Source organism: Pinus tabuliformis, chromosome 3_2 (assembly GCF_031772625.1).
Source record: "Pinus tabuliformis cultivar Carrire ecotype Pingquan chromosome 3_2, CPIR1, whole genome shotgun sequence".
Taxonomy (NCBI): Eukaryota; Viridiplantae; Streptophyta; class Pinopsida; order Pinales; family Pinaceae; genus Pinus; species Pinus tabuliformis.
Window position 1 is genome coordinate 677,844,057 of NC_142302.1, and position 27,019 is coordinate 677,871,075.

The 27,019-nt window shown below is 38.3% G+C and overlaps 1 protein-coding gene across 4 annotated transcripts in view; it reads right to left on the bottom strand.

Moving 5' to 3' along the window:
- The window catches only part of LOC149182459 (uncharacterized), a 328,907-nt gene that overhangs the window by 70,362 nt on the left and 231,526 nt on the right, over positions 1-27,019 (bottom strand). For all 4 annotated transcript variants that reach the window (XM_089416850.1, XM_089416851.1, XM_089416853.1 and 1 more), the window contains one exon: positions 25,326-25,401. In XM_089416850.1, coding sequence (XP_089272976.1) covers positions 25,326-25,401 — 76 coding nt within the window. The remainder of the gene's footprint in view (positions 1-25,325; positions 25,402-27,019) is intronic.

A 27,019-nucleotide genomic window follows, 5' to 3' on the forward strand; every position in this document is an offset into this window, starting at 1 on the left:
ATTAGTTTGACATGGATCACTCGAACTAGCCGTTGGGAATTTTCCTTTAAATAGGGTGCTAGGGGTCATTTGAGATCAGATTTGATCTGAGAGTCTGGTGCTAAAGAAAGCTCTCTTGTAGTCATTTTTGTGCAATAAAGAAAGACTTTGGGGTTAAAAATCTTGCTAGTGTTACTCTTCTGGAAATGTTGTAAGATCTTTTATTTTTCTGCATAATTTTATTTTCAGTCATCGATAGTAGCTTGATGAAGATTGATTCAGGCATAGATATCTTGTCTGATCTCTGGGGTTTGAATGATAGTTCAGATTCTGAAATATAATGGCAGGTATCTCCATTTGATCTGGATTTCACTATCGTTTTTTCTCTCTATGTTAATGGTTGATTTTAAGTTGTGCAGGAAATCTTAGTTTTGAGTTTACCGGGCGTTAGAGGAAGTTCTCGGCTGAACCAGCCAACTCCCGGATTGTGTTTTCTGAAAGAGCTCAGCTAGTTCTTGATCCCGGGCTTATCAGTTGAAATTTTTTATGAATGCATGAAGGATTTTCTGAAGTATCTCACATTAAAATTAAATTCTGAAAATATTACTGTGGATTATTGACAAATCTGGCTGCTTAAGAGTCCAAAATCTATAAATATTGTAAATTTTTAGCTGGTTTTAGGGTTTTCAGTTTTGTTTTTGGCACATTTTACTTCCGCGTTTTCTATTTTTTCCATTGCAAGTATAAGTTTTAAAAGTTTTGCAGGGTTCCCAACAGGGATAATCTTCAGTTGATTTTCTAGTTTTCTGAGGGAATTTGATGGTTTATCAAAATTGTTTTGCTGCTCGGGGTTTATTTTTATTTGCAGGAAGAAATTTTCAAAAAAAATTTAGAGCAAGTTGCTGCTTCACATCTGCACACCTCACGCAGTCACCTTTTCTCTGCGTCCAATCTGCATATCCTTCACCTGATCCCCGCGTCCTCACTTTGTGCTGCCTCTTACAACGCTGCTATTCTTATGTTTCTCCCACAGAGAACCCCAACTGCGGCTCCCTCATCCTCTACGCAGTCCCTCCATTCCGCTGCCAACAAACTTGAAACCCCGCTCATCTCCAGTGCTTCTTTTCAAACCTTCACGCTGCCATTGCGCCCATCTCTCCGCGTGATCACCTTTGCTGCCCCCTTTATCCGCTGATGTTGCCATTTTTTACCCATCTCCTTGCAACGTCTTCCATATTCTTCCTCTCAAACCCTGCAACCTTTCATCCAGCGTTCATGTGTTTTTCTTTACACTCCACGTTGCCCATTGCTCATACAACTCCGCGCAGCTACCAATCCAATTTGCAAAGCAAATCTTCAGCTATCTCCACGCAAACCTGCAAAAGGAAAACGCATTATTCAAAGTGCTGCCCAACATTCCCACACAGCCTCCATTCCGTTGTCTACGCTGCTCCGAAAAATCTCCTCATCGCTGACCATTGCTCCAGCTCCCAACGCAGCGTTCAACCTTCTGCCGTCGATTTCCCTTACTCTCCAAGCTGCCAGATCCGCGTGCCTCCTGCATCGAACCATTTCGCTGCTCCGTCGTGCCTTCCCTTGCCCGTCGCACAGAAAATCAATTTTGGTTGATACGATGTGTAAAGTTTTAGTTTAATGTATATATGTTAGCATAGTTAGGGTAGATTCAGATTTTATTTATATCGTATAGTTTAGATTTGATTTTTTTTTTTGGGTTTTTCATTTAGATTCAAATTTCTTTTATTTAGATTTTTAGAATTAAACTTTTATTTTTAGATTTTAATTTCAATTAGATTTATTTTACATTTTCTGTAGTTTAGATTTTAAATTATAAATTAAAAAAAAAAAAAAAATATATATATATATATATATATATATATATATATATACACGTACGTCAAATAGATGCATTCGTTTTAAAATTTCGTTTTTAGCTTTTAAATTTCCTTTATTGAGTTTATTATAGTTTAGGACTTTAGAGATTTTGTAATAAAAAGAAAAAAATCCGCTTAGTTTTAGATTTTTATTTTTTTATTTTTTCTTTGTTTTAGTTTTAAAAGTCATAAAAAAAAAAAAAAAAAAAAAAAAAAATCATAAAAAATTAGTTTTAGATTTTTTTTTTTTTTTCTTTGTTTTAGTTTTAAAAGTCAGAAACATAAATTAAAAAAAAAAAAAATCATAAAAAATTAAAAGGTCCCAAAAAAAAATAAAATATATATATATATATATATATATATATATATATATATAGTCTTTTTCTAGATCATATCTTGCTTTTAGAATTTTAAATTTCATTAGTATACTTTAGTTTTAATAATCTTTAAGTTTTATTAACTCTAATTTTTGCTTAGTTCTTTTTTGTTTTATTTTAAATCATAAAAAAATAATAAATAAATAAATAAAATCAAAAAAAGTTATAAAAGGCATAAAATGTTTCTCTTAGTTTAGTTTAGATTTTAGTTTTATTTAGATTTTAGATTTTATATTGTTTCATATATTAGGTGTTAGTTTTAGATTAGATTTTATTTAGGATCTTAATTTTGTTTAATTTTTAGACTCGACATTTTATAAAATATATAAAAAATATAAAAGTCACAAAAAGTTGTTTTTCCTGAAATATTCTTTGCATCACATTTAGTCTTAGCATATTTTGTCACGTTTCCAAATTCTTGGCATATTTCGTTAAGGCTAATAGGTTTTTTTGATGTGGAATCAATATTTATCATTGTTATGTGGTTAAACGTACTTAAATGTTCATCTGAAAATCAGCGATATGAAGGTGATAATTGGTCAGCATTTAAATTTTATGATCATTTAAAGCATTCAATTTTTCTTTAAGTTTAATTGCTGAAGCAATTGTGTGTTTATTGAATATCTTGTATTGCTTGGGTTATTTGATGATAAATGATTGTTAATACTGGAATTACAAAGTTCATATTTTCTGCAGCATATAATAAATAATCATTTAATCATTAACTCCATAAGGCACTGGTACATTAATCTCTAAAATCAATCAGGGGCTAAGTTGTCTTGCTATGTCTTCTGACCCAACTAGTCCACAGTTGGTCTTCATTCATCCCATAGGGTCTAACCCCCTTAGCCGCAGGAGACGACTTAAACAGAGAGATCGGGGATCAGGGTGACAGCCCTCGCCCTGAGCGTTGTCGTGACAATCTGTGCGATAACAATACCACTTGTGTGTTTCTCCTATACTCTTAGACAGAGTCTGGAAAGGGCCAAGTAGCCTCCGGTTCTCGTCCTCTTTTCAGAGGCGACATAGCTGGTAAATGCCCTCCCAATCCATCTTTGATTGGAGTTTGCTTGTGTTTGAGGAATATTCCTAATAAGGGATATTACACAAAGGGAGATAAAACTTAAACCTATATAAGGGTCTACTCTCTCCATTTGAGATATGGATGGAAATGGGGAGAAATCAATGTTGCACGAAGCACCCCCCCCCGGTTCCAAGCCCCGAAGCGCGTCCCGTACGGAAGCGCCTAGGAAGCTTGGCCGGAAGCGCGCTTCCGAATTTTTTGCCGCTTCCTAGAAATTCGGAAGCGTGGTACGGAAGTGCCGCTTCCAGGCCTCCGAAGCGGGCTTCGTACAGCGCTTCGGAGGAGGAAGCGTACGCTTCCGGAAGAGGCCGCGCGCAAGGCAAAAAATCATTTTTTTTTTAATTTATGTTAACTTAGCATAAAGGGGGTGGGTTAGGGTGAGGTTAGAGTGAGGTTAAGGTGAGGAATGAAGAGAATAAAGCCCCCATTCATTCCTCATTTTCTCACTTTGAGTTTATGAGATTTGGAGAAGAGAAGAGAGGAGAGGAGAAGAGAAGAGAGGAAAGGAGAGGAGAAGAGAGGAGAGCTTGAAGGAGTGAAGGAGGAGGAGCTTGGAGCAAGAGCTTGGAGGACTTCATCTACAAGAGCTAAAGAGGTAAGTTCAAACCCCAAACTCCCTTATTTTTTTGACAGTTTTTTTGTATTTTTCTCCTCCCTCTCCTACTCTTTCCCATTGTTTCTACTTGCTCATTTACTTACAGGTTGTCCACCACCTATATCCATATTCCAAGATGGTGTTCTTTTGGCTTCTATGTATCATTCCACTCTTGGTTTTAATGATGGCAAAGGGGAATAGGAATAGAAGAAAGAAACACAAGAGGACAGTGGTCCCAATATGAGTGACCCAATGTATGATGAGGAGGAAGGGGATGAACCTGAAGGGGACACTGAAACACAAGATGGGAAAGCTACATCAACACCCTTGTGGAACTATGTGACCAAACTTGAAGGGGGAAAGGGTGGTGGATCTTACAAATTTGTGTGCCCTCATGGTTGTCATGGAGGAAAACCATATTGTGGTTCATATACCCGTTTGAGGAGGCATCTTTGTGGGGTGCTAGACAGTGATGAAAAAAAGGGTCCTGTGGGGGTACAAATTTTCCCAAACATTTCAACTAAAGAAAGAAGAAAATACATCCAAATAGAGATGGTTGCACAACAAAAAAACAAGAAACAAAAAACTCATTCTGAATCAAGTGCAACCTCTAAATCTGGTAGTTGCTCATCTCCTCATGGTACTTCTGCAAGCTCTGGAGGTAGAAGAACAATAGGGGATTTCCTTAATGTTGCTGGGAGGGATGACGTGGATGGAAAGATAGTCCGTTTTCTTTGTGCTTGCAGTGTACCATTCAATGTGCTTCGCTCTCCCTATTGGCATGAAATGGTAAAGGCCATCAATGAAGCCCCAAAAGGATACAAGGCCCCCAACTATGAGAAAGCTAGAACAGTGTTATTAGAAAGAGAAAAAGCTAAGGTTCAAAGAGCTTTGACACGTTTTACAAATGAGTGGGTAGATTCTGGGGTATCCATTGTATCAGATGGGTGGACAAATATTAGAAACCAACATTTGATAAATGTTCTTGGTGTTTCTTCTAGTGGTGCAGTATTTATTACATGTCATGACTCCTCCTCCATCAGTGCATCTGCACAAAACATTGCAGATCTCCTATTGCAATCAATCAAAGATGTTGGTCCGAATAATGTGGTTCAAGTGATCACAAATAATGCAACAAATTCTAAGGCAACAGGAAAAATTATTGAGCATACTCATCCACACATCTTTTGGTCTAGGTGCCTGGTTCACACATTGAACCTTTTGATGCATGATATTGTGAAGCACAAAGAATGTGGGTGGATTACTGAGCTTTACAGGAGAGGGAAGCAACTCATTAAATTCATCACAGGGCATACAAGGGTAAACTACTTCTATGGCACTTACTCCAAGTTGCAGTTACTTAAAATTGCAAAGACAAGATTTGCTAGTTATTACCTCACCTTTAGGCAGCTAGTGAAGGTGAGACAAGCTTTAACTAATCTGGTGTGTGCTGAATCATGGGATGAAATTAACACTGACATAGATGGTGCTAATGCAGTCAAGGACACTGTTCTTGACAGTTACTTTTGGGCACAGGTTAAATATGTTTTGCAATTCACCAAACCAATTTATTACATGATCAAGTTTGCAGATTTAGATCGACCAGTAATTGGGGAGGTGTATGAGCAAATGGATAGAATGTTGGGGCAGATTAAAGACATTGTTGAGCCTAGAGATACCACCTTGTACAATTATATTCGTGTAGAGGTGGAAAACCGTTGGGAAATGCTAAATGTTCCATTGCATGCATTAGCATATGTTTTGACACCTAAATACTATCATCCATCATGGCTTTCAACACCAGCACCTGGGGGGGAAGCAGGAGAAAACCACACCAAGATCAAGAGGTTCACAGAAAATATATGGCTGCATTGAGTAAATTAATCCCTGATGAGGAGGAGGCTGCATTGGTATGGAGACAGGTGAGCAACTATACGCTTAACACTGGTCCATTTGGGAGCATGCATGCAATTAAAGATCGAGAGACTTTTTCTTCTCTTGAGTGGTGGAACATGCATGGAGGGGGTACTCCACTTCTACAGGCTTTGGCATTGCGGGTGCTATCACAGGTGGTAAACACTTCTTCTGCAGAGAGGTGTTGGAGCTCTTATTCTTTCATCCACAGTGTTAAAAGGAACAGGTTGAGTTTAGACCAGGCAGAGAGCTTGGTTTATGTTCATTACAACTTGCGATTGTTGTCCCATTACTGTGAAGATGCAAAGTCTAATAAAGACCTGTTGATTTGGGACAAGAATCCAGAGGAGCCCAATTTGGAGGATGGAGTGTTGCGATTAGAGCAATTAGAGGATGCTCTTATCCAGGTATGTCCATTGTGGTATAAATTTTCCAATTTTTCCTTATAAAGCATTTCTCTAATTCATGTTTTTAATTTTTTTGTTAACTAGTGTTTTTTTTTTGCATGAATGTTTTGAGCGATTCCAGGATGATGATGATGATGTTGATATGCCACCCCCACCCCCATCTGGTCCCTTGGTTCCTAGGTTCCATGGTTCAACACCAACAGCAGGGGGTTCTTCTTCATCAGTTTTAGTGCCACAACTTCCACAGGCACCATCTTCTTCATTGCCACCACGTGGAGTAGGTTCCATGGTTCAACACCAACAGCAGGGGGTTCTTCTTCATCAGTTTTAGTGCCACAACTTCCACAGGCACCATCTTCTTCATTGCCACCACGTGGAGGCCCGCCACCACGTTCTCTTCGTGGTGGAAGGAGGAGAGATTAATAGATATTCACAATCTACTACTTTTTGTCATAGATTACTCATTAGACTTGTAGGCTTGTGAATTTGAATTTTGAACCTTTTTTGTCTTGGCGGTGACCAAGTGACATATTTTGTAAACTTTATTATTTGAATTTTGGACATGACAAATGTTGACAGTTGCTCATTTGCTAGATAAATCATAATATTCTCTATGTTTTATGTTTTATAATATGCTGAAAAATTTGATGTGTGTTTGTAATAGCTAGAATATAGATGATTGTTGTACATACTAGTAACTACAATGGAATCATGGATGCCATATCTATCTTGATTTATGCAAAAATATGCATGTTTTCATGTCTTCTACAATTAATTTGGTATTTGGGATGTTTGTTTTGAGTATAAATGCAAAAAAATATAAATATATATATATAGCAGATGCTTCGCTTCCTAGATTTTTGGAAAATGGCGCTTCCGCGTCCCCGCTTCCAAAAAACATCCCCGTTTCATGCAACACTGGGAGAAATACCTTGGAGTTTAGTTGAATATCTACTAGATGCTTTTGGAGGATTAATAAAATGCTTTGTGAATGAGGATGTCTTATATATCTTAATGCCCTCTCTTATTGTTGGAATTATCTTGACATATGTTTCTGGCGAAGCCTAACTGTTCTATGTTTTTCCCATGTTTGTTGAAATCTAGTGGTAAAATTCCCAGTTAGATCACTATTTCTCATTGCTTCAAATGCATTTTTTGAATGCATCAACAAATTCAAAGTCCAACAATTTTTATCATATTTTTGGTAAAACTTGTTGACACCTAATCCTCATGATTGGGTGAATTTATGTAAATAATTAAATTAGAAATGTGAACAGTCATCAAGAGATGAATTGAACAGTCACTCCCTGTTGTATATAACAAAGACCTACCTGATGGAATAATATACAAATCAGTTTTTGCTTAATGGAGTTACTGCCTTGCTTGACATGGTATTAGAGCCAGCTCCTTTTTTTAGCCTTTATGTCTTTGTAACTCCCTAGTCTGCTCCTCTTCTCTCCATATAATTCAGTGACTGAGTGCCTGTACGCTTGTCTGACATTGCCTGCATTCTGTCTGCCATATTCCTTTACCTGCGCTCTCTGTCCATAAACGTTTCATAATTTTAGCACTGTCCTTCACCAACCACAGGTGCCTCCACGCAGGACACGACAGTCGAGGTTTCCTTGAGACTATAGTCCGGAGGCTGCATCGGCCTCTGCATCTTGGTCTTCTAATTTTGTCTCGGATTTCTCTCTGCTGATAATATTGGCTACTAGTTTTGCTCCTTGTAAACATTGATACTCTCAATCATTTATTCCCTTGTTACCACCCGCTAGCTTAGTGTCATGTTGAAGGGGTATTTATGGTACAAATGCCTGCTCTGTATTCATTGTTATGGTTTTCTCACTCAGTTGCTCTTTTTCTGTCTCTGAATTCTCATGAAATGGTCACACTGTAGTCTGCCTGCGGTTCGAATCCTTGGACGGGTTCTTTTTAGTACATTTCCGAGCTAGTTTTTTTGGAATGTAGAGGCAGCTTTTTGGTTTTGATGAGTGTTACTGCATGGGCTTTCATACTTCAATTGATGGAGCTTGAAACCCAAAAGCTTGCGCGTAAGGAAACTGTTGTTTTCTGAGAGTGCTTTTGAGGTTACTGAGTGGAGCGTTCTAGACATTGCGGAGTGCCAGACTTTGGTTTGAGCTGTACATGCATGCTTGCTCTGAGAAGTTAGTGATACATCTACCCCAACCAATACATTCCCCAAATGAAGCTTTCGGCTGCGCGTCAAGAGGGGTCCAGTGTGGAATCTGAGCGCCAGTAAAAAAAAAGGCGAGTTCGAGTGTGTATTGTCGCGACGGGCTTCAGGATTCATTCATGTCATTTCGAGCTGATGGTTATTGTTTGACTGCGATATTTTTTCTGTGGATAAACCCCATATTCGTTGGGCATTCCTTTTGAATGGTGTTAAAATTTAAACTATGACGTATACCACTTTATGTGCATGTTAGTTTTTTTTTCACATTGCCTTTTATATGATGGACATGGCATATAATGGATTAAAATGTTATATGCGGTGAAGATTTTTATGACAATGGTAGCGTTCCTTTCAATGGTCAATGGTATATGAATGGCGTAGCGGAATTCTATTCCTGCTCCGATTTTGGATGGTTTTGAATACACTTTCATATCAAAATCATTTTTTTTAGTAGCAGAAGTATTTTTTCTATCAGCAGAAGTAATTTTTTTTATAGAATGCATTCAATCATATCCATGGTGGGAATAGTTCTCACTGGCAAGGAGAACTATCCTGAATGGTCCTGGATGATAAAACACACCCTCATCTTCAATGAGTTGTGGAAATGAGTGTGTGTCGGAGAAGGAGACAATGACCCAGTACAGCCTACCTCAGATAAAGAGCTCGTCATTTTGGAAAACAAGAACAACAAAGCTTATGCATTAATCGCAGCATCTGTAAATGAAGAGGTGAGTCGCCATATTTCGTCATATTCAACTGCCTTTGAAGCCTTACAAAAGCTGAAAGAACTCTATGACTCACATTCTGCACTTGAATTCGTCCAACTCATGATTAAACTCTTCACTCTTGAACTGCAAAATAATGATCCTCTTGCTCTTGCATCTGAAGTAAAGTCTATAATGCATGATATCAAATCCACTAAGGTTGAATTGGATATTCCTCTTATCACTTTTCTCAAGGCACTTTATCCTACTTACTCCAATTATCTTGAGTCATTGCAAGCAAATGGAAATCTCAAAGATATAACCGTTGACTCTCTTGTGAAAAAGTTTGCTGAAAGAGAGAAAGTTTTTGGAAAGAAGACAACCCCTGAATCTTCTGAAGAAGTTGTGTGCCTTGCTCATAAAGAAAAGCATCTTGCTCAAGATTCTACAAGAGGAAGAGGTGGTCGAAGAGGAAGAGGAAGATATTTCAGAGGCAGGGGGGTAGACATTCTCAAGGAGAAAAGGCAGATTTGCACTGTATTCGCTACAAAAGAAATGGATCACATGATGCCTCTACATGCAAGCTACCATGGGACAAAATTGAGCAGAAAAGAAACCAACAGAAAGGTAAAATTGATGATACACACAAAGGTAAAGCACCTGAATCCACTCACTATGTTGTGGCACAATGTAACATTGGAGTAAATGAAGATTTATTTAATGCTTCACTTGCTTCTTGGAAAAATGATTGGTTGCTTGATTCAGGAGCAACCTGCCACATGACTCATAGAAAGGATTTTTTTGAAAATTTCATTTACAATGTTGATGGAGCAGTATACTTTGCAGATCAATCAAAAATCAAGCCATCAGGACTTGGCACAATCAGGCTTAAACTGCCTGGTCTTCCAGACTTTCTTCCGGATCATGTTCTATATCTCCCACAGCTCAAGAGAAACTTGTTGTCCTTGGTCCACATCCGCCAGCAAGGTCACTCCATTCATATGTTTGATGGCAAGCTTGAGGTAAGAAAAGCATCTGACCACTCACTTCTCATGAGGGGAATAGAAGAAGAAAGGCTTCTCAAACTGCAAGGAACCTCTGCTCATGCACAACATTTCTCATACAATTCTCATCATGAAGAAGGTACACTTCCATCAAGTTTATTATGGCATGCTAGATTTGGACATTTGAACTATGACAGTCTCCGCTTATTGAAGAAAAATGGTGTCGTTGGTTTGCCTACAATTCCTAGAAAACTTAAGCAATGTGATGCTTGCATTCTAGGAAAGCATAGCAAACAGTCTCTTCATGATTCACATTCAAGAGCACATAGGAAACTTGAACTCATTCATTCAGATTTATGTGGTCCAATGCCTGTTCCTTCTGCAAATGGAAATAAATATATCATGACATTTATTGATGACTACACCAGAATGTGTTGGGTTTATTTATTGAAAAACAAATCTGATGCTTTTCAAACATTCAAGAATTTTCATAAATGGATTGAAAATGATGCACAATCTCATATTGGGTCTATTCGCACTGATAATGGAAAAGAATACACATCAAATGAATTTGAAAACTATCTTCGCCAACATGGGATCAAACATCAAACAACTGTGCCTTACAATCCCCAACAGAATGGTGTAGCTGAAAGAATGAATAGGACAATCTTAAATATGGAACGATCCATGCTCTTCTTCAAAAATGTAAAGATAATGTTTTGGGCTGATGCTGTTCTATGTGCTGCATATATAAAGAATAGATGTCCATCTAATGCTATAAGAAACAAGACTCCATATGAAATGTGGTATGGACATGTTCCTTCGGTAAAGCATCTCAGGCCCCAAGGTCTTTGGTTCCACCTGTTATGCCTTGATACCAAAGGTACATAGAAACAAACTTGGTGCTAGAAGTCGTAGATGTATCTTTCTGGGGTATTCAAACACCTCCAAAGCATACCGCCTCTATGATGAAGTAAATAAAAAATTTGTTGTATCTAGAGATGTAATTTTCCTTGAATCATCCAAAACTGACAATGTTGTTGAGTGGCAACTTGATCGCTTGGATAGATTCGCAAAAGCAAAATCATTTCAAGAATTTGATAATCAAATTCCACATCTTGAAGGGGGGATTCCTATACTAGATCAACATGTGGAATCTTCTTCTGAAGAACACTCTCCCCCGCATGAAACTCCAACAACGGATGATGCTTTAAGTGATGTAATTGATAGAATTGGGAGACTCAATCTTGATTCAATCCCAACTCAATCAACGGAACAGCCTGGACCATCTCAGAAAGGTCCCCCAAAGTGGGTGACAAAGACACTTGAAAGTGTTCATCCTGATGAAGTTGGAAAGACAGGAACCAGAAATTCAAACCGGCAAAATGAAGGTGATGTAGATGACTCTAATTCACCTGTTGATATGGATGTTTCTTATGATTGTGAATTGAACTTGTCTACAAATTTTGAACCAACTTCCTTCAAAGAAGTTTCTTCTCATGATGAATGGAAAGAAGCGATGCAAAAGGAGTATGATGCCCTCATAAAGAATGGCACTATGAAGCTAGTTGATCCTCCATTAGGAACCAAACCAATTGGCTGCAAGTGGGTCTACAAGAACAAGTATAAAGCTGATGGCTCACTTGACAAGCACAAAGCTAGGCTTGTGGCAAAAGGTTTTGCACAGAAGGAAGGGGTCGATTATGAGGAGACTTTTGCCCCCACAGCAAAATGGGCTACCATCTGGACACTCTTTGCACTAGCAGCTCAAAACGATTGGAAAGTCCATCAAATGGATGTAAAAACTGCTTTCTTGAATGGAGATCTAAAAGAGAATGTTTTTATGTCTCAGCCTGAAGGATTTGCTGTGAAAGGACATGAACATAAAGTATGCAAACTTATGAAGTCCTTGTATGGCCTCAAACAAGCACCGCGAGCCTAGTATGAAAAACTGACTGAGCATCTTCTAAAACTCAATTTCAAACATTTTGATCTTGATGATGCAACTTTATTTGTCAAGAAAGTTGGCAAAACAGTTGTATATCTTGTGGTATATGTAGATGATCTTTTGATGACAGGGAACAATGAAAGCTACATTGCATCCATAAAGAAGGAATTGGGGAAAAGTTTTGAAATGACTGATTTGGGCTATGTTCATTACTATCTTGGCATTGAAGTAACCCAACATCCAAAGTCCATATTTCTTTCTCAAAAGAAATACATTGGAGATCTGTTGAACAGGTTTGGCATGACAGAGTGCAATCCTCTTACTACTCCAATGAAACAAAACTTAAAACTCACATCTATTGAAGGAAAAGAATTTGAGGATGCAACAAAGTATAGACAGCTTGTAAGAAGTCTCAACTACCTCACTACTACCAGACCAAACATTTCGTTTGTTGTTGGAATCCTCTCCAGGTTTATGCAAAAGCCTTGTGAGGGACATTGGTCTGCTGCAAAAAGAGTTCTAAGGTACTTGAAGGGAACTCAAGACTTTGGAATCAAGTATACACAGGTGGACGACTTCAGCTTGATTGGATACTCTGATTCAGACTTCGATGGAGACAAAGAAACTGGGGTATCAACTTCAGGATATGCTATGAGTCTTGGATCAGGAGCTGTCTCCTAGAGATCACGCAAACAATCAGTTCCAGCAGATTCCACAACAGAAGCAGAATACGTGGCAGCAGCGGAAGCAACAAAAGAAATTGTGTGGCTCAGGAAAATTCTTGAAGATTTGCAGGTAAAACAAGTATAATCAACTCCACTCATGATTGACAATACCTCTACAATAAAGTTGGCCAAGAACCCAAAGTTCCATGATCGAACGAAGCACATCAATACTAAATATCATCTGATTCGACATCATGTTGAGGCCAAAACAATCCATCTCCGTCATTGTTCCACAAATGAGCAAATTGCAGACATCTTCACCAAAGCGCTTGGAAGAGAAAAGATTGAACGATTCAGAACGATGCTTGGACTCACCAACATCCCTTCAGATTAAGAGGGGGAATGTTGACACCTAATCCTCATGATTGGGTGAATTTATGTAAATAATTAAATTAGAAATGTGAACAATCATCGGGAGATGAACTGAAAAGTCACTCCCTGTTGTATATAACAAAGACCTACATGGTGGAATAATATACGAATCAGTTTTTGCTTAATGGAGTTACTGCCTGGCCTGACAAAACTCATTGGCAAATATGCCTATGTTTACGGGGCATTGAATTCGGTAACACTATTCCTTCTTCATATATGTTGTCCTTGGAATGTTGTTTATAAATGCATCGTTTTCTATGCTTGGTTAAACACATATACATTTCATTCCAAGTAATCATAATCTTCATAAGTGTCAGAGTTCATCTACTATCATGATCTCTCCATTTACATTTCTACAATTTGGGACAAGAAGGAAAGGGCCTTTGTAGTTTGTATGTTTCATCCTCGATTGCAATAATTTCCTCAATAGGATAGCCTCCCATGAGCCTTGATTTGACCCCATTTGCCAATGGAAAGACACTAGTCTTTTGTCCAATCATTTATTATTTCCTAAAACTTTATGAACTTGTTTAGTTATAACTTTCTATTTACATCACCTTGGATTTTACTACATAAGTTCTAGTAATCCTATTCTAGGGAAGGCCCCTTTGAATTAGAGAAGGGATGACATAAAGTGTGAAGAAGGTTTGTGAGGTGACATTGGCATCCCTCTTAGCTCTTCCAAGGTCTCACTTGAGCGTTAGGACTTCATCTCAAAAAGTGAGGGTTTGAGAAGTAATAGGTCGTTCTCTTAGTTACAAACTTGAGGCTTCTGCATTGTTGATGACACTAATGGTTTGTTTTGTCTAGAGATGGTGAAGCATATTTTTTGGGACTGCATGTTCACTAAGAGATGTTTGAAATATATTCAGGATGAACTCTCTATTGATTCTTCATAAGAGAAATTGATCTTCTAATCTCATAATTACTTTCCAATGATGTTTTATTCAAGTAACTTATGTCACATATATCATTAAGCAATAATACATATAAAATCCCAACAGTAATGCAATAACGATAGTAGGATCATAAAGAGACAGCCAAGCACAAAAGAGACAAAAATTTACCTTGGGAAAACCCAAACTCAAGAAAACCCAACAACCTTTTCTTAGGAGAAATTATTCAATTCAACAAAAGTACACTCTGATATTCTCAAGTCAAACTTGGTCAACCCAGACCAATAATTCAACATAAGTCAAACCTAGTTAAACAGACCAAAATTTAGCCTCCTGCAGCTACCTAGAAACTCATTCAACTCTGCCCAAAAAAGCTTGATCAACTACCCAGGAAACACGATCAAACTGCCTAAACAGAGCTCAGTTAGACTTGCCCAGAAACTCAGTTTAATTGTCCAGACATAGCTTAGTCAACACAGGTCAAAATTCAAAATTCTTCTCTCTATCTCCCGCATGAACAAAAGATCAGATGGTGTTTTGATTCGAATTATGTCCAAAAGATGGAGGTCGAGTTTGTATTTATAGTGGTCTTATGGTGCCTTAGGGGCATGTCTCCTAGTGTTGGGCCGACCTATACTTTGCGGCCGACTTGAGAAAATTTAATTCAAATTCAAAATTTTAATTTTCCCTCTTTTAATATGGGTTGACTTGTAGTTGGGAAATACCACCTATAGCTACCCAAAAATCAAAACTCCATCTTAGCTAGGGAGGTATTCACCTCAACTTTCTCAAATATCCACTTTGCTGAAAATTTTCTCCATTCCAAGAAAAGATTGAATGAACCCACTATGTTACTGTATCCATCCACATCATTCTCTATTTGAGAACCATGTGGAAAGGATCCTGCATCAACATCATGCAAAGGAGCTAATTACACACTAGTCAAATACCCTTTGCAAAGGATCTAGTCACCCACTAGCCAAATATCCTTTGGCTATACAGTCAGGTACCCCCTCAACGAGGTAAAAAAAACAAAACTAATCTTGGGTCACCAACTATCCAAGTCATCACTTGGAACCAGGTCAATTCTCCCTGACCAATGGTGAAACCCTGAGCTAATTTACCATTCCCCCATTTCGTCACATGCTACTTGAATGGTAAAAATACTTGCTCGATGCTTTGGGGCACTCACTCTACCTACTAGCCAAGTAACCCTTGGCAATATGGTCAGAACCTTTTGATCGAGGGAGCACTCCAGGCCCTGATGCTCTCTGGGCCAATCTCCCTAGCCACATTACATGGCACCTAGTCAATACCCTTGACCTAGGGAGAATGTCTTCCTTGATGCTACAACATCAACACTCCCTCTAATCAAGGAAAGCATTCTCAACCACTCCAAGCTTGTCCCTGGAGTAGACAAACTCCATCTAGGACAAAGGCTTTGTGAGAATGTCAACAACCTGCTCGTCTGTAGAAATGTGCTAGAGCCTTACTACTTCCTTCTGTGCCATGTCTAGGTACTTGATCTTAATGTGCTTCGACCTATCATGAAAACTGGATTTTTTGAAAGCTTCGCATAACTTTGATTGTTGCAATGTATCATGGTTGTCTAGCACTTGATCAAACAATCCTACAAGTAGCTTCTGAAGCCATACTGCCTCACAACTCGCCAAACTAGCTACACTATACTCAACCTTAACAGTCCTGAGTGCAACAGATGTCTACTTCCTACTCATCCAGGATATCATAGCATAATCGAAACTGAAACAACATCCTGATGTGCTCTTCCCATCTTCAATACTCCCTTCCCAATCAAAATCTGTGTATCCCTACAACTGTACTTCACCATTTGAGACACATCTCAATCCATAACACATGCTTTTCCGCAATCCAATGTACATACCTAGGTTCTACCATGAACTAGCTCAGGGTGTTCACTGAAAAGAAAATATCAGGTCTAGTATTAACTAGGTATGTCGATACATAGAGGAATCCACCAAATCTGAAACTGAGTTAGAGCCACTCAACTTCCTCAGATTGGTCACCATGGGAGTGGCCATGGACTTGCAATCTGTCATCCCAAATCTCTGAAGGATCTCAATAGTATACTTCCCTCGACCAAGAAAGTAATGCATCAAATCTAGATCCTTCATCTCAAACTCAGAGGTCAACTACCTTTGAAGCAGGTCTTCTAGAGGTAATCTTGACTGCTTCCTCTATCACGGAAGCAAATCCTCCTTCCACTGCTACTCCCTCTATCTCCTAAGTCCTTTGGCTCCCGTTAGAAACAAGTCATATAATAACAAGATCACATGCTCACTTTTAACATATGTTTTCAAAACCGGCCGGCTTGGAATCGACTCGGCCGAGTTGGTCCGAGCCAGGCCTTAAAACTGTGACTCGGCCTTAGATTCGATTCGGCCGGTCGAGTTAATACTGAGCCGGACGAGTTGTCTAACAACTTGGTCGACTCGGTATTAACCCGGCCGGCTTGGCCGAGCCTGCAATAACTCGGCCGAGTTAGAGATAGCGGCCCACACAAACCCGAAAACTGCGATTTAAAAAAAAAAATGGATGACTCTAAACCAGTTTATAGTTTTCCTATTTGGTCTTTGGGGTCCATTCCCCTCTCCTAAACCCTATTTAACCCACTCAACCCCTCTCATTCTCTCACAGCCATCTCATGCATTTGAGTGAGAATTTCAGTGAGAGTTTGTGAGGAGTTGTTGAGTTTGTTTTTGGAGCAGCAGTGAGGAGTCTTGGGCAAGCATTGTAGCTGGAGTGAGAAGCTTCTTGGGCACCCATTTGGAGCAGCATTGAGGAGTTGGTTTCTTGGAGCAAGCTTGAGGAGGCAGTTTGTGCCTAGAGGTATTTTTTTTCACTTGTAAAAATCTGTTTTTGCTTATTAAATTTTATGTGCAAATCTAGAAATCCTAAAGAGTGTTTTTTGTGAAAGAAATGAACATTGAATCAATGTTTTTTTTTTTCATTTACAGATTGTTTGCTTTCATTTCCAAGTCAAAAAATGGCACCTAGAGTGAAAGATGCTGCTTGGGCATATGTTGAAATGGTTGATAGTCAAATGCATTGCAAATTTTTCCATACGAAAATTAAGGAAGGTCCTGGGAACATTAATAGGCTGAAACAACACTTGGCGGGGATTAGAGGCCAAATTACTCCATGTACCTCACCAGAAATTGGGGAGATTAGGAAGGATTTGTTAGCCAGCTTTGAGAAGTTTAAAGAAGATAAGGCTAGGCAAAAAGAGTTAGAGGCTGAAATTGGGAGGAAGAGGAATATACAAAAAATGTTGGCTACCAACCCCCATTTTGATTTTGAGGGTTCTTCCTCTATCCCTTGTACTGATGCATCCAACCCCTTCCGATATGTTCCTCCCTCTTTTGAGTCTATTCAAGAAAAGGGAAAGGGTAAAATGAAAAAGGGTGATATGAATATCAAAAGTTATTTCACTCCCTCCTCTCCATCAGATGCACATGGTCCTCAACCTAGTAGAAGTCATTTGCAGCCCACTTTAGATGACCATTGGAAGAAAGAATTGAGGGAGACTGCTTGTGAGTCTTTAACAACCTTGTAGTAAAGTTTGGGATCAGCATTACTCTTGGTGAAACCAAGAATCACCAGTTATCCATCAATCCCATTGTACCAAGCCAGAGGTCCGTACAAATCTTTCTTCAATCTGTAGACACGAGACTTCATCTCATGTACCTCAAAGCCCTAAGGTTGTTCTATGTACACTTCTTCGTCAATCACTCCATTGAGGAAAGTGTGAAAATTCAACAAACCTCGAATCCTATTGTAGCAATTGATGTTATTTCTTCTATTTGTTAATTTACTTAAACAAATTATTTGTTGTGTGCTACAGAAAATATCGAAACAAATGCACTGCAACCTTCACAAAATAAATACTGCGGAAGAAATAAAAAATGTTGGAAGAATAGATGCACACACACATAAATACACATTTTTTTGGACTAAGTCCCCGAAAAACCCCAACTCGGGAAAATCGGTGCAACAACTGAGGGTTTTATTATTATGCAATAGTAAATCTAAATAAAAACTATGGATGCTCAAATCTAGCAATCCATACAGAGAAAAGACTGACAATAGGCCTAGTGAGAAAAATCTCACTCCCATAGGCAATCTAACACTGAACTTGGCTTAAGATGAGTTTTCTTTGTTGCCTCTGTGCAGTCCCTGCATCCCACAACTCGGAACTACTTCTCTCTCACTATTTGATAAGCTGTTGTCTGGAAGATGGACCCTTCTAGCCTCTGGACTCTCTCTCCGGCTTCTGGCACTGAATCACTGCTTCTCCCCAGTAGAATACGAAATCCCCTCTGAAGCACTGTGTTGCCTCTCTGTGGCACTCACTACCTCTCTGCAATGCACTCACCAGAACAGGAAAATCTTCCTCCGGCCTTACTATCCCTGCCCCTCTCTCACTGCTTCAAGCTCACTAGCTCTCTCTCTAGCAACTCAACGTTGCTACTCGAGAGTTCGATCTGCCAGTGAATTCGAATTGTTGGTGTTTGATGTGTGTTCTCCAAGACCCATCGAATTTATTCTTATAATCTCTCGTTGAGACACCAACGACCAAGATTAAAACATAATCGATAGCTAAGATTAACTAGAACTCGATCCATGTCTTCTTCTAGAATATTCTCACCATGACTTAATTAATACCCTTTAATTAATCATATTCCCTAAGTTTAGACTTAGGAAATATTAGAAAATGATTTATTATTTTAATTAAGTCGTCTCTAGGGAATTTCCAGAAATGATTTTTAGGTTTTGGAGAATACATGTATTCTATCCTCTTCACCAAATTTCGTGGCTAGAACACATCCGATGCTACAAAAAATAATAGAAAGCAGTCTTTACATCCATTTGATGTAACCTCCAATCCATAATAGAAGCAATAGAAATAATAATTCTAATAGAAGTGTACCTGGCAACTGGAGCAAATGTCTCTTCATAGTCCTCTCCCTCTTTCTGGGAGAGCCCTCTTGCCATGAATCTCGCTGTGTACTTCTCTTTGTTGTCATCTACTATATGCTCGATCTTGTAGATCCACTTGGAAGTCACCACTAACTTCCCCTTAGGTCTCGGCATAATTTCCTCCATCATGGCATCCTTCAAACTTGCCAACCTATTGCCTCTGGACTAGAAGCTCTTTCTATCATCTGACACGATCCTAGATGTCAGCACAATTTCTCCCTCTTGAACACAAATCACTCTAGCTGAGTTTATGCTCGATTCTAGGAGAATCCTCTTGTCACAAATTTTGCTCCATTCTTCCCATGCTTCCATATGCTGCCAGAATCATTGCCTTGGCAACCTTCACGATGTATTTGCAAACCTCATTAGGAGGCCATGGAAGAAACAATTATAACTAGGCAAAAGATGCAAAGACAAGACACTGAATAAAATAATAATAATCAAGGACGAAAGATATAAAGTACTTATATTTTGATCTAAGGATTGTAGGGAATTGTCAACTCCCTGTTGACCCTTGCCTTCTTGCGGAAATCATTGAAATCCATCGGCAAATTCATCAAGCTAGAAATGCTCATCCTCAGCCTCATCATCGGCTACTAATGCATGTAGCTTTCCATTCCTTCCTCGCATGAATTGTATGAGCTTAGGGTTTCTTCATCCTCGAGTTATCCAACCGTACCAAAGGCTCAACTACAAGCTAATACATCTTCATACTAACAAGAAGATGAATCAAGTACAAACTCCACTAGCATTCGACACTTGCGTCTCATTCTAGGGTTTCACAAACACTTAGGACCAAGATAACAACCCTCGCAGCTTTTCTCAACAACTTTACTGTCAAAACCTTGATCAATACTAGAGTGATATTTTGTCATAGATCAGCAGACCCTCAGTTATGACTTCAAAAACATAATCTGTTATTGCTCTTATATCAACAGTACTAGCAATATATTACGGGTTTGAACTTTTCAACAAGACAATTAGTAGCAGCAATAGACCCTAAGGAGTGTAGACTATGGCTCAACAATACATAGAAGCTTCAGTCATACAATGCTACAATATCAGTGTTAATTTTACATAGTGTTCTATGTTGTTATAATCACTTTAAAACAATTTCTTCCAATTTCAATCACCCCAATTACAGGTAAGCAATTATAGATAGAACAATAAACAATAAATACACAATAGAAGATAGCCAAGCATGATGAGAAACAAAGATTTGGTCAAAGGCCAGGGAAAAACCCCACAAGGGGGATAACTCCTTGATCAATTCTTCTTCTTCTATTAGTCAATCAATGTGCAACATGAGATACATAGTCCAAATAGTACATCCAACAACCAGTCAAGGCAAGCCTTTGATTTTCCAAATTAAACAATCCAATGAGAGAGAAAGTCAAAACTGGTCAAAGATACCAGTCTGCAATTTTCAAATCTGTGGAGGTACAATCAACAGCAGTTAACGGTCTGCCCTAACCAGTCAAAGACAACGGTCAAACTGCTCAAAAAAATTTGGTCAACCCAACAATGAATTCGGCTTTCCTTCCTCAGTCAAAACAGCAGCAAAAATATCATTCAAAGGAGAGAGAAAATCTTAGGTCATACTTGTAGTCAACCCTGCAGTCAACCTTGGTCAAAGTGCCCTGAAAATCTTGGTCAAAGTCTCCCTCAATTCGGCCCCCAAAACAAAAAGAAATCTGGTCAAATCAAGTCAAACAGAGTCAACGCTAGTCAACATAGTACCAAAACAGAAAAACTCAACGCAGATCATAATCTTCTCTATCCTTCGCACGTGTGAATCTAAGTTGCACTGAAACGAATATGGGAACGGATATGGATACGGGGTTTGAAACGGATACGGCAAATTTTCAAAAAATCTGGATACGATACAGCAGGAAACGGCACATAATAAATAAATAAAATATATATATATATAATAAAAATTTCATATTACCATTCATATTTTAGAATCTAGATTAGATATAAAGACTAAAAATACATAATCAATTATCATCTATGATCTATCTGCTATTGTCATCAATTCAGATCTGCTATTGTAATTGATTGCTCAAGTTCCTCTTGCCTTTATTATTCTTCATTACAGAATGGTATTATGGTACAGTTCAAATTTTAAAATATTTAATCCTATGATTAGCCATCTATTTTTAATGGAATTGTCGAAATGCATCTGTTGTTAAGGTTGATAGCTAAATGGTTTTATTATGTTTTTTCCTTCTTGTGGACTTTAAGTGATCTTGTCTACAGTTTAATTGCATTCTTAAGTGCATACAACTGTTCTTATGGGTACTGTCCATATGATGAGGTGGCCTTATGACTAGTGATGGAAAGGCAAGCAGGTAGAAGCTATTTAGTATTAACACATTTTAAAACAGTAAACTTAAAACAGTGAAGTTCACTGACCTCTCGGCATCGGGCGATGAAAACAGTTGAACAACTGTAAATTTTAAAAGTCCCAAACCCAAACCACGGTGGCGATCAACTGTCTCGGCGACTTCCACGATAATGCTTCACGATAATGGCAGCAACAGGCAGCAACTCTCCGCGGCCACAAGTCTCAACTGGAAAATGCAACTCTTGGCGGCAAATGGCAAATGCAACTCTTCCTCTCGGCGGCAACAAGTCTCGGCGGCTTCCAAATGCAAATGATAAATGATAAACGATAATGCTTCACTCCACTTTTAAGTTTTAGGTTAACGTAAAGGGTAAATGAGCATAGTTTTAAGTTGAAACAAACAAATTCAACCGTTCCCGGCGGGCAGATGTGGCCATTCTGCCGAAAACGCTTTTTTTCATCAAAAATGTTTCACGTTTTTGAAAAACATTTTAAATTTTTTAAATACTTTTCAAAATTTCTTAAAAACATTTTCATTTTTTTAAAACGACAAGTTTTTTCGACAAAAACGGATATGAAAAAAACTTCCCATTTCCAAAAAAAAAAAAAAAAACCGGCAAAAAAACGTTTTTCCGGCATTTCGTTTGCGGATCCGGATCTGAAACAGGAAAACGGCGTTTTGGGGTTGGAGGTAGCCATTTCTGACAACTTAGGTGTGAATGTCTCCTGCAATTTCAGAGATGTACGAACTTGTTTGTGAAGTAATGTGATGTCCAAATGAGGAGTTAACTAAGGTCTATTTATAGTTGACTTAGGAGGGGTCAATTTCCCTTGAGGCCAACCTGACTTTTATAGGTCGACTTGGTCAAATTGCCAAAAATCAAATTTTCTCCATCAATTTTATAGATAAAATTCGGACCATAGCTGCCAATTTTAACACATAGAGACATGATTCCAACAACTTCTCAATTGACCCTCCAACTACACAAGCATAGTATTGCATCCATGCATCCTCAGCTAAATACTGTTTTTTCCTTAGTTCTATCATTGACTCGACTTTAGATCAGCCTGAATTGTGCCTCAGAAAGTGTCCTCAGAAATGCCCTTAAAAGGGTGTCAAAGGTATGCCTTAGGAAGGGCCCAAGTTGCTACCGAATGCTTTAGAATGGACCTGAAAAGTAGTCTCTGAAAAGAATGAGATAGGCCTCAAATAAACTCGGCCTCAGATCTGTCATTAACCATCACTTATCCAAGAGAGAGATAAACAATTAGGTTCTTGAAGCTTGGCTTTTGATCAATGAATGAATGTTGTAGTTGTACCTCCAAAAATACTCAAGAAAAGTGACCGAGATTAGGTCTTAGAAGACTGCCTCAGATTGGCCTCCGAAACTTGCTTCAGGTCTGCCCTAAATAGGGCTGAAATCTGTCACAGAAGGAGGCCTCAGAAGAATTCCGGATCTGCTTCAGACTTAGACAGGTTACACCAAAAATTCACCACAGAAATGCCTTAGACAAAGGCCGAACTTCAGATTTAGACAAGGGCTGACTTAAGGCTCAGAAATGACCTAAATTAGGCCTCAGAAGGACCTAGATGAAAACCTTCCACAGGGAAATAGTTAAGCTATTGAATAACCTCTTCAAGACAGATTTTTTTCAAATTTGGCTTTCTTCAAGTCTCTTTAATGGCTGCTCTTTCACCTAGGCTCTAATACCATCTTCATTTTTCATAAGAGAAATTGATCTTCTAATCTGATAATTATTTTCCAATGATTTGTTAATCAAGTTAGCTTATGTCGCATGTATCATTAAGCAATTATACATAGAAAATGTCAACAGTAATGCAATAATGACAGTAGGATCATAAAGAGACAGCCAAGCACAAAACAGACACAAATTTACCCTGAGAAAACCCAAACTCGGGAAAAAACCCAGCAACCTTTTCTTAGGAGAAATTGTTCAACTCAGCAAAAGTACACTTTGATATTCTCAAGTCAAATTTGGTCAACCCAGAACAACAATGGAGCATAAGTCAAACAGGTCAAACAGGCCAAAATTCGGCCTACTGCAACTGCCCAGAAACTTGGCCAACTCTGCCCAGAAAAACTCGGTCAACTGCCAGGAAACACAGTCAAACTTCCCAGGCAGAGCACGGTCAGACTTGCCCAGAAACTCCGTCAAACTGCCCAGATAGATCTCGGTCAACACCAGTCAAACTTCAGAATACTCCTCTCTATCTCGCATATGTGAACAAAAGATCAAATGATGTTGTGATCCGAATTGTGTCCAAGAGATGGAGGCCGAGTTTGTATTTATAGTGGTCTTGTGGTGCCCAAGGGGCATGTCTCCTTGTGCTGGCCCGAGTTGAGCAGATTTAATTCTAATTCAAAATTTTAATTTTCCGTCTTTTAGCTAGGGAATACCTCCCACAGCTACCTGAAAATCAACACACTCAACTTCATTTCAGGGACAGATTCATTGGCAAGCTTTGTTTTTGGGAGATGCTCGCTACCTAGTGCACTCTGCTTTCTCTGGAGATTCTCACTACCTTTTCTCTGAACTAAATCAGTATTACTAGAGCATGCATCAGCATTATTAGTGGCCTACATAATTTTGCTATGGATGGTCAACAGCCCTATATTTGATAGAATGTTGCTCGCATTTTTCATTGCATGCATGCAGTTGTGAGGGAAATTGATGTTAGCACTCTGCTACAGACAGGCATGTCTACACCTTGAATTTATGATAAACATCTAGTATGGTCTTCCATTTATGCCATTTACGATGATCTCAAAAGCAAAAGCTGATGTGGAACCAAGACTAGGACCAAAAACAGGTGTTGGCTAATTCTAATTCACATTTCAGTACTTTATCTCCCAGGTCTTCTATATGGATAGTAAAATGACAGCATAGGCAGCACTCAATTTCCTGTAATTTTCATTATTGCCAGCATACAGCATCATCATGAGCCATAATCTAAAATGGCATAGGGTAAAATATTTATTTGGCATACATTATGGACATAATAACCATGGTGGGTCCATGCCAGTCACATGGATGCCTCATTAGGAAAAGTAATATCTACTTTGTTCAGAAGTGTATATCGTCTAGGCACACCAATTGTGACTTTATGTATGATATGAATGGTGTCATGAATGAGCTATATTTCAATGTTTAGTGGATAGTTATGACCACATAGTATTGACCTTTGGAGGAGGATCTCCACTAGGAAGTTGAGTTAGCCATATACTTATAGCTTTCCATATCGGCAGAAGGGCTGTCCACTAAACAGTCAATGCATGACTTGAGCATTGCATTCCCATAATTAATTGAATAGCCAGATATTGCATGCTAGCCACCATAGCCGTCTCTCTTTTCTTTGATCTTGCATTTCAGCCTTCAACTGTCGAGCAAATTAGTAAATTGTGAAGTTACCATTGAAAAGAAGAAATTCACCTCAAAAAAATTGCATGAAGAAAGAGAAAAAAAAAAAATGAACGAACTTTCCCTTTAGTGGAAATCTACCTTTACTAAGAAAATTGACAAAAGATTTCAAACTATCTGATCCACAAGCCACTTAAACTGGTCTGTGTTCAAAATATTCTGATAATGTCTTTAAATTAAGTGGGCTACAAATCTAGCAAGAAACAATATAGAGCTACAGAAGGATTTCCAAATTACCAAATCTATGCAACTATAAATTGAAGCATGCTGATTGAATAAAACCATAAATAAAATTTAAAAGCAAACAATTATCCATGTATGCCGATTCAATAAAGCCATTGGACATACGTAGATCAAATTTAAAAGAAGACAATTCTCATGCATAGCAATTTGTAATCTGTAGGTCAAAGTTATTAAGCACCAGAGAATCGGAACGTATTCTTGCTGCAAGAGCATCAATTTTCTCAGCATATTCCTTAGCTTGTGATGTTGATATACTGCATAAGGAAATATTTCCATAAGTTATCAGTCCTGATCTACATTAGAAATACAGAATTACTTGAAAGACTTGTCAATATACAGAATGACTCATTCATTGTATTACTTCCAATAAGAAAATATGTAATCCATGGAACAAGAAAAGGCATGGTTTCAAAGTAAAGGAAAGCTTGAGGTTAGAGATTAATACAACTAGAAAATCCTTAATAAAATCAAAAGATCTAGGCAATATGTATTAACTTTCCCCCTTCAACGCGGGCATCAATTTAGATTCTACTAGTCTTGCAAACATCCAGATTTTATCGTGATAAAATCGCGAAATCACGATTTTTTGGCCTAGCCGATGTTCGCCAATTTTTACCAATACTTTCCCAATTTCATGATATTTTGATTTTCTGGACCTTTGCTGATTTTATCTTGATGCCGATGTTTGCAACATTGGATTCTACAATACTAATGTAAGACTAATCTGCTATTTTTATTCAGCACCATTTAAAAATACAACAGAGAACAGATTATGTCAAACATTAAGGAAAGTTTTCAACAATTTCCATAGGAGAAAACCAAAATTTAAATAATGTCAACAAAAGTAAATTCCTGCCGCAAGTATTGTCAAAAATGCTAAACACTGGTGTAGTTTTTGCCATTCATTTAAAACTTTTAGATTCACTAAACAAATCATATTCTGCAACATATATAAATCTTCCAACAGCAACACAAGTTATATAAATTAATTAACATGAGCATCATGCAGTTATTAGTTTTGGGTTGCTCTCTTTGGGAAGATGTTGCATGAGTGTTGGGAGGAATTCCTTGTAGAATGGGTGTGCCACATCACTTTCCCTTGCAATCTTAGGCAGATTCCATACACTTATGATGCTTGGCATCTTCCATTTTGGTCAGTGCATCACTTTCCCTTGCAATCTTAGGCAGATTCCATACACTTATGATGCTTGGCATCTTCCATTTTGGTCAGTGTAAGGTTATGACAGATTCAATTACAGTTATGAAAGATTCCTCTTACATAGTTATGACAGCTTTTTAATGGATTGCTTACACAGTTATGACAGATTCCTTTAATGTAAGAATGTAAGAGCTATTCTAGGCATTGGTAGGGCACATTGCTTGGGAGAGATGCCATTGTATGTGGAGCACTTTCTTCAAGGTCCATTATTAGAATGGAAGTTTTGTATCACTTTTCTCCCTTGTCAAGTTTGACTAGATGAGTGTAATGGCAATGGGAAGATTGACAGTGGGATGACTGGAGGTATGGAAGGAACAACGGATATTGCAGGCTTCCATACAGTTGTTCAGGAGGGTCGTACAGCATCACCAAAGGGCAGTACAGTCACAGCAGGTTTGGTAAGGGGTTTTTTCAGTGGTTTAGAATCCAAGCTTGTAGGTTCTGAAATAGTGTAAGAAGTAGCTGAAGGAAATAATGTTGAAGCCTATAGTAGCTTCGGAAGGTCTTCTGCATAGACTTGGTGTCTTAGCATGTGGAAGATTCTTTATTGCCTCTTTAGGTGCTTGGTTAGTGGAGTAAGTGATTTATGTCTTCTTTCTTAAGTCTAACTTATGAAAGGTACAATAATTAAAGTCAATTAATTATTGTGGATT